The following is a 14,637-nucleotide window of genomic DNA, read 5'->3' as shown; positions in this document are numbered from 1 at the left end:
CATTCATTCATTCCTTTTGTGATAAACATGTCTGTGTGCCCAGGAACAACACAGGGCTAGCCTTAACCCTCTATAGCAAGGAAACAGGGATCTTGGGTAGTAAAGCCCATACATACTAGGAGGGTGACTACTTAAGGTCCCCGTGGGGCATTCAGTGAGTCTCGTTGGAGACCCCCTCTTCTTCCATGCTTGGAGGACTGCATTTATCGATGGTAAGGAAAGGGCCTGCTCCCCCACCAGGACTTCTGTGCCCTGGGTCGTGGGCCCAGTTTCCACACCCCCACACTGCAGGCACAGTGGCCCTGGCCCATCCGGGGTCTCCACACTGGGGTCAGAGTTATGGAACCGTTGTCACTGTGAAGAGCCGTGCCCCAAGATGCAAGCCCTCACTCCATAGGGCGACAGATGCTCCAGCTACCACTCAGCCTCAGGAAAGGGCTATACCGTAGTCCACTCTCAGGTAGCACCCCGTGCCGCCCCTCTGCTCCAGTCCCCAAGCCCCTGCCTTCTCACTGCGAGAGCACCACGGGCCTACAGAGTCAGGTTCCCACACACTAAGGATTGTCTCCTGCTCGCTTGTCCCAACCCCAGCCCACCTGCGAACAGGTACACAAAGATTTTCCTAGAAAAAAAAAAACAAAACGGATGCAAAGGTGAGTAGGAGTCGGGTGCTGGGCGCTTCCAGAGCAGAGAGGAAGACAGATGGCCAAGGCCAGCGAGACAAACAGCTCTCCCAGCCTTGGTGACTTCCGCCGGAGATCCCGACGTAAGAAACAGGAAGGTTTCCCTTGGCTTCTGCTTCGCTCTCCACTCAGAATACCTGCCATCTGTGATGTGAAAATATTAAATGGAAAATTCCAGAAACAAAAAGTTCACAGCGTTTAAATTGCTCGCTGTTCAGGGCGACCTTGTTGAAATCAGGCGCGCCGTCTCACCTCGTCCTGCCAGGACACGGAATCATCACCTCGCCCAGGTAGATACCCACGATGCAGATGGGGTGGAGAGAAGCCATAAAGTCCGAGTTTATCATAAGAACGCATATAGAGGAAGGCACCGTGTATACAGGATCAACACTCTGTGGTTTCCAGCACCCACTGGGCACCCAGGGTTTTCTAGCAGTGTCCCTGCAGCTGACCCAGTGGCAATTGGACGGCCTCTGGGTACCTTGCCCTGCCCATAGCCAACTTGTGCATCCTCGAAGGCCCCAGGCCTGCCCAGTTGTCCCAGATATCGCTGCCTCAAGAAGAGCTCTTTTTGAAAAATTTAAAAATTAGGTATTTGTGTGTGGAGGTAGGTAGGGGTTGGTATAGGAATGGGGGTTGGGGTGCCACAGGGACCAGAGGGTCCCTTGGAGCTAGAGCTACGGGTGGTTGTGAGCTCAGGTCTACGCAAGGGTCGTATGTGCTCTTGACCACAGATCCACCTCTACAGACTCCTGAGAGGAATCCTTAAGGACACGCGGGGCAAGGCAGCTGACGCGGGGAGTGGGATGAAGGGAAGGGGCCCTGAGGAAGAAGGCAGAAAGTTCTTTTGCTTCTAAGGCAGCCGCTGATTTTCAGCCCCTTAAGCCTCTGTTTTATTAGCTTAGCTTGGGTTCCAGGCTCCCCCTTGGCCTGGAGGAAGAGCGTCTGACCCATTAAGTATTGGGTTCTTACCCCGGGAAGCAGGGAGGAGGTATCCCTGGAGGTTGCACCAGGTAAGCACACTGTACAGGAAATAATATTTTCATGATGGACTGTCCCCAGCGCTGTGACCAGATCCCACACCCTCCCTGCTAAGCCATTGGGCACTCCCACACACCCTCCCCCTGTCTCCACTGTCATCCTTCGCCAAAACCAGAAATCACCTTTCTCCTTGCCTCATTGTCCTCGCTCCATGATCCTAACAGCTCCTGTCTCCCTGCACACCAGTTGAACCCTCTGACAGTACAAGGGCCACACTTCCTGACTTCCCCTCAGACTCCCACCCTCTCTGGCAAGAACCAGCTCGCTCTTTCTTTCCTTCCTTCTTTCTTTCTTTCTTTCTTTCTTTCTTTCTTTCTTTCTTTCTTTCTTTCTTTCTTTCTTTCTTGCAAGAATCAGCTCTTTCTTTCTTTTCTTTCTTTCTATTAATTATTTATTTATTATGTATACAATGTTATGTCTGCATGTATGCCTGCCCGCCAGAAGAGGGCACCAGGTCTGATAGATGGTTGTGAGCTACGATGTGGTTGCTGGGAATTGAACTCAGGACCTCTGGAAGAGCAGCCAGTGCTCTTAACTTCTGAGCCATCTCTCCAGCCCAAGAATCAGCTCTTTCTAGAATGCACATGGGTCTGGTCCTTGCCACTGGATGCAATATTGATGTCTTATCACAGACTAGCCTTTGGCCCTCTGTGACCCCCAAAATTCTCTAGACCCTATAAGAATAGGAAAACTGTCCCTTGGGTCCTTGATGCCTGCTTGAGATAGGCCAAACCTTGAAAAGGTTGGGAGAAAATACAGTTGGTTCTCCACACCCCCAGCTCTGCTTCTGCCAATTCTACCAACTACAGATGGAGGATAATCAGGAGGAAGCATGGCATCTGTATTGAACATATGCAGGCTTTTATCTTGTTGTTATTCCCTAAACAATCAGTCTAACAACCAGCACTCCACACTTACACTGTGGTACATGGTACAAGTCATTTAGAGTGGATTTAAAGGATACAGAAGGAGGCGTGAGGTTCTATGCAAATGCCACATCCTTTTATAGAAAGTACCATTTACCAATGTGGTATTCGCTGGAGTACTAAAATCACTCCCCCAGAAGACGTCAAGTGATGGCCACGTATGTACTTCCCACTTCTTGGCGCTTGGGGCGCCTGCCTGCACAGCAAGGCTCACAGAGTACAGCACATAGCTGCTGTTTTCTGAAGTCCTGCCTTCCTGGGGTCTCCCTCTGTAGTGCAGCTCCTGTCTGGGTCGATGCCTCCCAAATCTGTCTCTTTACCCTGCCCTATAGAGATCTTTTGTGGGATTCCAAAGCTAGGAAGTGGACCCTAGACCCCTGGAGCTCTATCTCCATAGCACAGTTCCTTGGGGCTGGGGAACGCTGGTAACAGTCTGCCTTCTTGGAAGAGACAGAGAACAAAACAAGACAAGAACAAAAACACAAATCAATATTTCAATAAATTATCCTGCCGCGGCAGTGAAATCACCTTGTCTGCCAAGAGAGGCTCAGGATGGGAGCCCAGCATTGGGGAAAGGATGCAATCATCCAGTGTCCAGTCTGTAACGTGGTGGGGGTGTTCTGGTCACTGCAGTGTCAGGACCCTGTGTGCAAGGTGGAGAGTGGATCCTTCCATGGGAGGAGCTGCTGTATTCAGAAGTTCTTAAGTGAGTGACTTGGGAAGAGGGATGGGGTTTTGTTCTGTCTGCTAAAGCCATTTTCATTCAAGCTAACCCAACTTTTGGGTTGGGAGGTGCTTGGGAACTGAACCCAGGTTTTTGTGATCTGGGCTGGCACTGTACCCACTGAGCTTGTAAACTTTACGTTAATGATAGAGACATCTGGTCTGGCAAGCCTGGGCCTCTCTTCTTAAATTCCAATCATGGGCCAGTGTTCCCATGACCCCTGAAGATACCCGAGTTTTCAAGCTCTGCCCAGACCCTCTTGGCGGTGGGGGAAGAGGCTCTGTCTGCATAGTATTGACCAATTTGCTCTTACCCTGCGTCAATCTGGCTCCTGCCTCTGATCCTGGTCTCCTCCTGCTTGCTGGTCCTAATACCTGAGTGTATATTTCTGGCTGGACTCTTCAGTCTCTTTAAAGACTTGGCCGGAGCTCTTTTCCCACATTGGTGTAGGGCATGCCAGTCCGCTAGCTGCTGTCTTTCACCTGCCAGCCAGTGTCCCTTGCCTGGAATGCTCATGCTTCCCACCAAAGGCGGAGTGCGTTGCTCTGAGTTCCTTTTGGATGCAAGTGACAGTAACACACCTCAGAATTGCTTGACTCCTATGAGGCGGGTGGGAAAGGCAGCCTGGCAGTCCTAGGACTGTGGTGTGGTCGCCTCCCCTGTCCGTAGGCTAGACCGAGATTGGTTAGTAGACCAAACCTTTGTGTTCAACATGCGTGTATTCTTATGTTGTCTCTTCAGTCATTAGCACTAGAGGAAGCAAGCTGCCAATTGTGAGCTGTCTGTAAAAGGGCCGGGATGGCATGATGAGGAACACCCCCCATCCAACAGTCTAGGGATAATGGGGTCCTGCTTCTGAGGAGTGAGCTTGGTAGAGGGATGGCTTGGCTCCAGGGGAGACTCGAGACAAGTCTGCAAGCCCATTTTATGTTTGACAGTGTGGAAACTCGCGCAGGCGAGGATGACCAGGGACCTTCTCTTCCGTTCAGAAGAATGGAGCTGAATGGGAGTGGATCACCAGGAAGCCGAGTGGCCCCTGGACCCAGATCCCCAATGGCTAAACCCGGTCAGCACAACTACCTGTTCAACCCCGAGTAATCTGCCAGATGCCAACCCCATCCTTCTGTGTCTCCGCCCACTGTAGTCCATGAGCCTCATTGAGATTGGGAACCCTTCTCAGAGTCTGGAGAATGTCTGCCGCTGGGCCTACCTCCAGCAGAAGCCGGATACCGACCATGACGAGTACCACGATCATGCCATCTTCCTCACACGGCAGGACTTTGGGCCCTCGGGCATGCAAGGTTAGTTGGGTGCCTACAGATGCTGGTGAAGAAGCTGGGGCCTGCAAGGGGCTAGCCTAGAGAAGAGGGGCAGGGCATGGAGGGGCAGGACTGTCTGAGTGTCTGGGTTGGTCGTGTCAACTTCCTGGCTCTAGGAAGCCATCAGAGCTTGTATCGTGTCCCCAACCCCCATCTCACCCCCTCCAAAAACAAAACAAACAAACAAAACAGAACAACTGCACCCCAAGGAACAGAGGAAGGTCAGGAATGGCTGGATAGACCATATAGGGCTTGACAGCCTGAAGATGAGACTGTCCAGGGTCCGGGCTTCAGGGTTAAGTTTCTTCCCCCGGCTGCTGAGATAGGTTACCAAGTGATTCTTTACGCAAGGGTTCAAACTGCATAAAACCCAACAGATATAAAAGAAAAACAATTGTCCAAACTATGTGGTTGAAGATGTCAATAGACACCTATTAGTAACCGATGGAAGAACAGATAGGAAAATGAGTGAAGCCATAAAAGCGGTGGGCTGATGAGGCAAGATGGCTCAGCTGGTAGAGGCACTTGCTGCCAAGCCAGAGGGCACGAGTTCAGTCCCTGGGATCCATATGGTGGGAGGAAAGAAGAAACTCCTGCAAAGAAACTCCTTTGACCTCCACAGAGGCTGTGTGGCCCTCCTGCACATGGGCCTGTGTGTGTGTGTATGTGTGTGTGCACATACACACACACATACACACACACACACCAGTGTAATTTTTAAAGCTTGTGTATAAAGCCAACATTGTAATAAATTGATACTTATACCTATTATTAGGGTGAAGGTTGAAATATCTCATAGATACACGCGATTTGTGTGTGTTAAGTGATTTAGCAAAGGACAACCCACGAAACCCAGCAGCGCAGAAGGATGGAAATGGTAACGGGAAGCTCAGCTAGAAGCAGAGACAGTCAACAGGGTGAGGAAGAGTGAGCAGGCAGAAAGCTGCCTAGGTGACAGACAAAGCCCAGCAGAGACCTGTGCCAGTGGCATTGTGGAATGTGTCAGGCAAAGCGGCCACCAAGCTCTGTGGATGGGCAGGAGGCCTGCTGTCAGTGCGGGTGTCTTCTGAGTTCCACCAGCAGGGGGCAGTTAATTCTGTAGGACTGCTCTGGGGATGGGTCCTGTCTGGGGCTGTCTGGGAGTAAGACTCCAGGCCTGGAGGCTGGAGCCGCCTTCTGTCTCCTCCCAGGCTATGCTCCTGTCACGGGGATGTGCCACCCGGTCCGCAGCTGCACCCTGAACCATGAGGATGGCTTCTCCTCGGCCTTTGTGGTGGCTCATGAGACTGGCCATGTGTAAGTGGCCTGAGCATCCTTGTACGGAGAAATCGGATCCTCTACTCCTGGCTGACCGCTTTCCCCTGTGCCTGAGAGGAGCAGTCATGTAGGAAAGCCACTTAGACTTGTTTTCCTGTCACTCTGGCCAGAGGTCAGCTTCAGCTTTCTGCTGACAGAACAAATTAAATCAAAGACAAAAAGCACCTGGGGGCAGAGTGAGCTCTGGGCCATGAGGGAGCCAAGGGCCTTGTGCCATTATCCCATTCAAGTCCTGGGGTCACCAAGGCTCCAAAAGAGGGTAGCCCAGGGTCAAGAAGCCAGGACTCTGTCCAAATGTGCATGCTCCAGGTATCAGTAAAGACCCTGAATCTTGGAGCCAGGTAAGAATTAATGGGTTTTGCAGAGCTGGTGGGCGTGTCCAGGAGTACCCAGGATGCTCTGGGATATAGATAGCCCTGCCCCCACTGTGCATCCAGGAAACGGTGGCCTTCCTTGGGGACAGGGTGAGAGGCCTGCCTGGTGGGTGTCCTCTTCACAGGGTGGCTCTGGCTCTATGACTCTAGTCAAAGTGGGTCAGAGTAGAGACACTCAGAGATGCCCGCTGTGGTTGTTAGAAATGCCTTCCTGGTTGAGGTACAGGGATATGGCCCGTCAGTGCAGCCAGGCGAGGGTCTAGCCAGGCTGCCTTGCTCCCCACACAGGCTGGGCATGGAGCATGATGGGCAGGGCAACCGCTGCGGTGACGAGGTACGGCTGGGCAGCATCATGGCACCCTTGGTACAGGCTGCCTTCCATCGATTCCACTGGTCCCGCTGCAGCCAGCAGGAGCTCGGCCGCTACCTGCAGTGAGTATCTCCCTGGGCCCCCGAGGGTGTCCCCTCTTTGGGTTCAATTCCAAGAGGGTACAGTGCCCAGTGTGCTTGGGTCCAACCCGAACCTTCGGACCTTGAGGCCTGTAGCCTGACATGCAAGGGATGGGTGAAAGAGCCTGGTGCTGGGAAAGAACCCCACTTTTGAGGGGGGGGGATTCCCACTCAGACACTGAATAGGCCAGAAGCTGCCCTAGCCAGCTCTTGAAATCTCAAACTGGTGGAGGAGGCAAACTGAGGCAACACAGCTAAAGACCAGGGTGATAAAGTCTTGGCCACCATAATGACTCCTGAAAGGACCTCAGCTTCCACACTGAAGGTTGTCTGTGGCACCCGCGTGTCCCCTTACAGTTCCTATGACTGCCTGCGTGACGATCCCTTCGCCCATGACTGGCCGGCTTTGCCTCAGCTCCCAGGGCTGCACTATTCCATGAACGAGCAGTGTCGATTCGACTTTGGCCTGGGCTACATGATGTGCACTGCGGTGAGTGCAGGGACACAGCAAGTGTCCCCAGGGCCCTGCGGTGATGTCACTTAAGGCACCAGCCACTTCTGCCCAGGGCCATAGGGATGCCCAGTCAATTTTCCCGAAAGATATTCTGCCTCTCGTCTGCCTGCCAAAGCTCCACCAGGTGGGCAGCCTCCCAGGCTGGAGACTTGAGGGTCCAGCGATACCCAAAGACACTGTCATCTCCACACTGCATGCATGTGGTCCTCGTGGCCCCAGAATCACAAGGGAGCTTGCAGCGCCCACCTACATAGGCATGCTCACAGGCCAGTTCAAGTTATAGCACTGGGCTGAGGGGGTGGCATTCTGGTTGGCCTATGAAAGAGGGGGGTAGCCTGATAAACTGAGGGCATTCTCTTCCAGTTCCGGACCTTTGACCCCTGCAAACAGCTATGGTGCAGTCACCCCGACAACCCTTATTTTTGCAAGACAAAGAAGGGTCCCCCACTGGATGGGACTATGTGTGCGCCTGGCAAGGTGAGTAAGAACTAAGTGCTCTTTGTGGGTCATGAGGCATTGTGCTTAAAGTGCACAAGAACCAGGGACAGGCCCTGCAGTGTCTGCAAGGGGACCAGGGGTCTTCTTAAAGAGGCCCTAGCTGCCCTTTCTTCCTTGCTTCCCCTCTCATTTTGATACACCCTGTCACATATCCCGGGCTGGTCTTAAACTTAACACATAGCCAAGGATGACCTTGAACTTCTAATCCTCTTGTCTCCAGCTGTCCAGGGCTAGGATTGCAGGCTTGTGCCACCATGCCAGTTTTATGCGGTCCTGAGGATAGAACCCAGGACTTCCTGCATACCAGACAAACGTGGTCACAGAGCTACCTTCGCAACCTTTGCTCCAACTTTTAATTTCTCTCCACACGGGACAGATTAGAGCGTCCCACACCAGAGCAGACGTCATCTCAAGATCCCTTCCTGCCCATTGTGGGAGGCCGTGGGTCACTTTGCTATGAAGCCAGCATATGCTATGAAGAGGCCTGGTGGCTCCCAGGCACAGCATGAGGTTTAGCCTTGGCAGCCCCAGGGCCTCTGATTTGTCCCTTGTGAAGATCGCTTACTGCTTGGTCACCCACCCTCTCCACAAGTCTACAGAAAGTATTCTTTTCCTTTTTGTCTAGCCCAGATTCCAGGCCCTATTCTCATTGGTTCAGATGAAATAATATGCTCACTTCTTAGCCAATCATTTTCTAAGGGCCTGGTGTATGCGGATGAGCTTAAGCCAGGATCCCTCCCCCTCTGAACTCAGCCAAGCTTGGAACTACACAATGTCACTGTGTAGGTGAATTCCTCTTATCCCTTGTGATAAGGACCTTGATCCCTTTAGCGAGGGCCGTGACTTAAGAACTCCTCGCGCCCCACCACCACCACCACCACACTGGGGATTAAGGCTTTATTTAGCACATGAATCTGAGGGGACACAAATATCAAGTCCACAGTGTCTCTCCGGGCCTGTGAGTTCTACTTCCTCCACCAGCTGATGGGCGGATGTCTGTGAGTTCGTCTCTTCCGCACCCTGTCTAAGTGAGGGAAGCTTTGCCAGGAGAGCTGGAGTAACCACAGCCCAGGAAAGAGATGCCGGGATCACTTAGTCACAACTGCTGGCCATGTGTCTGCTTGCCTGGCCTGACAGCGTTACATGGAGTCCTTGACACGTACTCAGAGCTCTGAGAGGGAGACTCCAGAGAACAGCAGCCCCTGCAGGCTTCAGGTCAGGGCTCTCCTACACATGGATGCCAGGGATCAAACTTAGGTTATTAGGCTTAGTGGCAAATACCTTTACTTGCTGAACCATCTTGCTGGCTCCACATTCATAGTCTGGAGCCCCACAGAGACACGAGTACACCCATGTACTCACCCTCATACTCACTTGTGCAATGTGTGTGTTTTTCCACATACATGCAAATACACACACGCAATGCACACATGCACACACATATACACAATTGAACATATGCAGTCATGTATGCACATACACAAGTAGAAAAAAATGATGATTTTCCAGTTTTGGTCATTTGTAGTAATTGTGCTTGCTGTTAATTATCTTTATTTTGAGTGATGCTTTCTTATTCTAGTCAACAAACCATTTGTTGGATTCTGATGTTCTGAAATACTAATCTACTGTTTTACATTTTGGAATCTTCTTAACCTTCTCATAGGGTTTTATAAGCTTCCTCCCTGGGAAGGAAGAGACAATAGAATTTAGTGTTTTTTCCCCTCCAGTGTTCTGCTTCCTATTTTCTTGGTCTTCCTCCTCCATAGCCTGAGTCTACTTAGATATGTAGATATGTCTCCAAGATCTCTGGCTTGTTGTTCTTGCTACATCTTTGTCCAGGCATGGGGGGGGGCAGCATTTATCCTGAGAACATGACATGCCGCAGACACAGGTGGTTCAGAGCTGGCTGGACAAGGCCCTGAAGGATGGGCCTGGACATCACATTCTTCTGTCACAGGCCAGGTAAGGCCTGTTTGACTTGAGTGCTCTGATCTTTAGGGACAGGAAGATCAGACTCTATGTGCCCCTCTTCCACCCTCAGATCAGATACTATAGCTCCTAGCTCCAGGCCTTCAGAACTGGTCCAGGGCAGCCATTGCAGACACTGCCTCACTGAGAGGTGTAGGCCTCTTTAGCAACTCTGGTGTAGGCGATGGGTCAAGGGCGTGCCGTCTTGTCTTTGTAATCACTTTTGTTGTTTTTAATTTGGGGCACGAGGCATGAGGCATGTGTTACAGAAGTCAGACTACAACATGGGGCCGTCATTTTTCTTCTTCCACATGTGGGTCCCAGGGATGGAACTCAGGTCAGTGAGCAGCAAGGGTCTTTACAGATGAACCGTCTCACCAGCCCACCTTCCTCTCGCTTAGCATTGCTTTAAAGGTCACTGCATCTGGCTGACACCTGACATCCTCAAACGCGACGGCAATTGGGGCGCCTGGACTCCGTTCGGCTCCTGCTCGCGCACGTGTGGCACGGGTGTAAAGTTCAGGACCCGCCAGTGTGACAACCCACAGTGAGTTGACCTGACACTGCTGAGGGGCCCAGGGCCTGATTCTGTGGGGCCTTGGGCATTGCACTGCTGCCTGCTAAGTTCAGAGAGAGTACAAGGCAAACCTCCCCATGTTTATTTCTCCCCGAGAGGAAGCCGGGGTGCTGGGAGAGGGCTCCTTCCCTGGCTCAGAGCCCATCACACCCTAGAAACATCAATTCTTGGTCACTACCCTGGGGCCCACAATCCACTCTAGATACAGCTTTCCTCTGCCATTCTTGGCCTAGGGGGTGGAGAATAGAAGGTAGGACAGAGATGGCGAGTCGGGGGTGCCACAAAAGAGGTTCTCATGGGTCACAGGATGCCAGCACCCTAGACAGTGGCAATGGGAGCCAAGCAGCTACTTTGTAGTCAAATGAGAGACAGTGTTAGGGGCTGCCACTCATGCCCCAGTACCCAGGCTCCTTCCCTTTAGCCCTTCCCTCCTTCCCTGCCTGCTCTGTGACTGCCCACACACATGGTGGGGTCATTTGTCTATCTTGTGTTGGACTATCTGGGGATTTAATTTTGCTTTACCTGAAAATATTGTCACTCTAGCATGTCGCATAAAATCACAAACTGATTGCCAGCCCCTAAGCAGGCAGGTTCAGGCTGGCTCAAAAGTCCCTAGACATATCCAGTCTGTCTGGTCTCACTGAGGCAACTAGATAGGGTTTCTATTGCTGCGACAAAACACCACGACCAAAAAGCAAGTTGGGGAGGAAAGGGCTTATTTGGTTTACACTTCCACATTTCTGTTCACCACTGAAGGAAGTCAGGACAGGAGCTCAAGCAAGGCAGGAACCTGGAGGCAGGAGCTGATGCAGAAGCCATAGATGGGTGCTGCTGATGGGCTTGCTTCCCTGGCTTGCTCAGTCTGTTTTCTTATAGAACCCAGGACCAGCAGCCCAGGCATGGCACCACCCACCAAGGGCTGGGCCCTCCCTCACTGATCACTAATTAGGAAAATACACTACAGCTGGATCTCATGGAGGCATTTCCTCGACTGAGGCTCCTTCCTCTCTGGTGACTCCAGCTTGTGTCAGGTTGACACAAAGCCAGTCAGCACAAACTCCTATTCCCTGTTTCCTGAGGCAGCTGCACTATTTCTGTCAGCCCAAACACTGTCCCCCAGGGGGCCAAAAAGATCAGCAGTCACTGCTGTGGGGAGAAGGGTCACGTCTTCATCAAGGTCAAGAAGAGCTGACCTGTGTCTGGCCGCCCTGTCTGTACACAGAAGCCTTCTGGAGCCCCAGGCTGTCCTCCCACACAGAGCCTGGCGGGAAGGTGGAGCACTGTGGCCCCTTCAGCAGCGCTGAGGGATTTTCTCTTGCTTGGGAAGAGAGCTAGAGCCCAGCAGAGAGCTCGAAGCACAAAATGCCCTGATGGGGTGGAACTGTTCTCCGCACAGTGGGGAAGTTCCTAAGCTCCCGTTTTCTAAGGTGGACGGACCCAGCCCTACACCAGACGTCCAATAGGGCCTCATGCATGTGCAGTTCCACAACTTCAGGATTCTCCTGGATGTTTTCTGCTGCACGACAGCTCCAGCTCTGTGTGCCTTGTACCTCGGAGGTCGGATGGGAGGCTCAACCAGCTCTGATTATCCTGGAATTTGTAGTCCAGTGGAGCAGGCAGAATCCTAACATGCAGTCACAGCTCTGTGTTCATGAACAGTCCTGGGCTTCAACGCCAGGGTGAAGGTGGCATGCCCAGGAAAGAGGATGCCTTCTCACGAGAGCACAGATGGGGGATGGTTACTACCAGTTCCTTCTAGTCTTGATGTCCCTAGGCCTGCCTGACTGGGGAGCTATCTGGGTCCTAGTAGGGCTGTGTCTGTTACTCCGCAGAGGTGCCCCTTCCATACCTGAGACTCAAGGGTTTCCCTAAAAGTGCCATCCAGGGGCAGGTCTTTTTCTAGAGGCCCCAAGAAGGGGAATCTTTGATTTCTCTCACAGCCCAGCCAACGGGGGCCGCACCTGCTCCGGCCTGGCCTATGACTTCCAGCTCTGCAACCCCCAGGACTGCCCCAATGCCCTGGCTGACTTCCGGGAGGAGCAGTGCCGCCAGTGGGACCTGTACTTTGAGCACGGCGATGCCCAGCACCACTGGCTGCCCCATGAGCACCGGGATGGTGAGTCTCCTGGGGAGGTCAGAGGGGGATTCAGCACAGGACCCCAGGTGAAGCAGGCAGGGACATGCATTGTTTTATACCTTTGGTCCTGCACAGGGCAAAGCTGTGGTGACACTTGGTCTGACAACATGGTACAGTGCTGGCTAGTGTGGCTGCGGGGTCCTACTCTTGAACAAGGGCTCTGGGGTGGGGTGTGGCTTCCATCCCAGGGGAGCCAGAACCCTGGATATGTAGGTTGTAGGATATGTAGGATATGGGTTGGAAGCTCAGAGGGTGCAGCTCCCACAGTGACCATCCAGGGAACAAGGATAGAGCCACACTCTGCTACAAGTGTGGGACGGAGCAGAGGCTGACCCTGAAAAGCGATCAAGTGACTTCTGATAGGTAGTTTCCTTTCTGCGGCGGTGACAAAATCCCTCAACAAACACAGTTTAGGAAGGAAGGGTTTGTTCAAGTTGACAGTCCCAGGTTGCGGTCCATTGTACTGGAGACATCAAGGCTACCGGCTCCTGATGCAGTCACAGTCAAGAGCAGAGAGAGAATGGATGCCCGAAGGCAGGCATGAGCTCAGCTCCTTCCCCCTTTGAGACAGCCTAGCGCCAAAACCCAGGGAATGGCGCTACTCGCTTTTAGACTAGGTCTTCCCACATTGGTTAAAGCGAAGAAGACAATCCCCTGCACGCATGGCCACAGGCCAACCTAGTCTAGACCATCCCTCACTGGGATCCTCCCCAGGGAACTCAGTGCTGTGTCAAGCTGGTGATTGAAATCAACCACCACACTACCCTCTCTTACATTACTTTCCATTGTGTATGACAGAAACTGAACCAAACAGGTGAAGCATTAAATGACATTTATTTTATGTCTTACAAAACTGAAATATTAGTAGCTTTAGGAAGAGAAGTGCTTGATAATGCATCCCCATTTTAGTGCCCCCTATAGGATACCCAGCTCCATGAATGTTCAAGTTCCTGTATACAGGAGTGGAGTGTCTGTGCATACTACCTAGCATGCCAGAGATGCTATGAAAATGGTTGTCATTTAGTTACTTTTCTATTGCTATGATAAAACACCATGATCAAGGTAATTTTTTTTTAAAAAAAAGAAGCATTCGACTTGGCTTATGGTTTCAGAGGGCTAGAGTTCATGATGGTGGCTCGAAAGAACAGCGGAGAACACACATCTTGATCTATAACAATGATGCAGAGAGTGAACATGAGCCTTTTGAAACCTAAAGCCCCACCTGCAGTGACACCTCTCCCAGCAAGGCACACTTCCCACTCCTTCCCCAGACTTCCTCATCCTTCCCAAACAGTTCCACCAACTGAGGCCCAAGTATTCAAACAGATAAGCCCTTCCTATTCAAACCACCACAGTTGTTAATGTGTATTACTTAGAGAATAACAAAGAAATGTTCATACAAGGTTAGTACAGATGCAATCCTTTCTCAAATAGTTCATCTGCTTTGAGCTGAGCCCACACATGGAGGGCTTGATGATAAAAGGCTAGTTCTGCTCCTCTTGAGACCTCCTTCTATGTGTATGGGGTACCATGAGCCTGGGGTACCAATTGGAGTCACCTGCTGTGCCTTACATGTGCTGATGCAGGGTTGAGGGGTGACAGAGCTGTTGGGGCTGGAGGATACCCAACCTGGCGACCCAGTGTAGCAATTGCTTCTGATAAATTCATGCAGAACAAGAAAGCGCCAGGGACTGGAGATTGACTCCGAGAGGGTCTGGCTGCATTTGGTTGACTGAAAACGACTCTTTTCTCTTTTTTAATCACCATCATTCATTAGACAAAATAATGGCTTTCACTGTGACACTTGAATACATGTCTGTCGGGGTTGGAGAGAAGGCTCAGTGGTTAAGAGCACTGATTGCTCTTCCACAGGACCTGGGTTCAATTCCAGCACCCACATGGCAGCTCACAACTGCCTATAACTCAACTTCCAGGGGACCTTACCCCCATGGCAAAACACCAATGCATATAAAATAAAAAACAACATAAAAAATTTAGAAAAAAAAGAATACATGTCTGTCATATTTTGATCATGTTGGTCCTCCGTTATCTTCTCACCACACTAAACACAAGAGAAAATATAACACTTGTTTTTCTGAGGCAGGCTTA

At 51.6% G+C, this 14,637-nt stretch overlaps 1 protein-coding gene across 1 annotated transcript in view; it reads left to right on the top strand.

Annotated features, from left to right (window-relative positions):
• The window catches only part of Adamts2 (ADAM metallopeptidase with thrombospondin type 1 motif 2), a 201,100-nt gene that overhangs the window by 166,658 nt on the left and 19,805 nt on the right, over positions 1–14,637 (top strand). The window contains exons 6-12 of the mRNA XM_048451945.3: positions 4,519–4,675; positions 5,884–5,989; positions 6,673–6,816; positions 7,192–7,324; positions 7,712–7,825; positions 10,216–10,361; positions 12,332–12,507. Coding sequence (XP_048307902.3) covers positions 4,519–4,675; positions 5,884–5,989; positions 6,673–6,816; positions 7,192–7,324; positions 7,712–7,825; positions 10,216–10,361; positions 12,332–12,507 — 976 coding nt within the window. The remainder of the gene's footprint in view (positions 1–4,518; positions 4,676–5,883; positions 5,990–6,672; positions 6,817–7,191; positions 7,325–7,711; positions 7,826–10,215; positions 10,362–12,331; positions 12,508–14,637) is intronic.

This window comes from Myodes glareolus, chromosome 9, assembly GCF_982192425.1.
Source record: "Myodes glareolus chromosome 9, mMyoGla1.1, whole genome shotgun sequence".
Classification (NCBI taxonomy): Eukaryota; Metazoa; Chordata; class Mammalia; order Rodentia; family Cricetidae; genus Myodes; species Myodes glareolus.
Note: the sequence above shows the minus strand (reverse complement) of the source record. Positions and strands in the feature narration are given on the sequence as shown.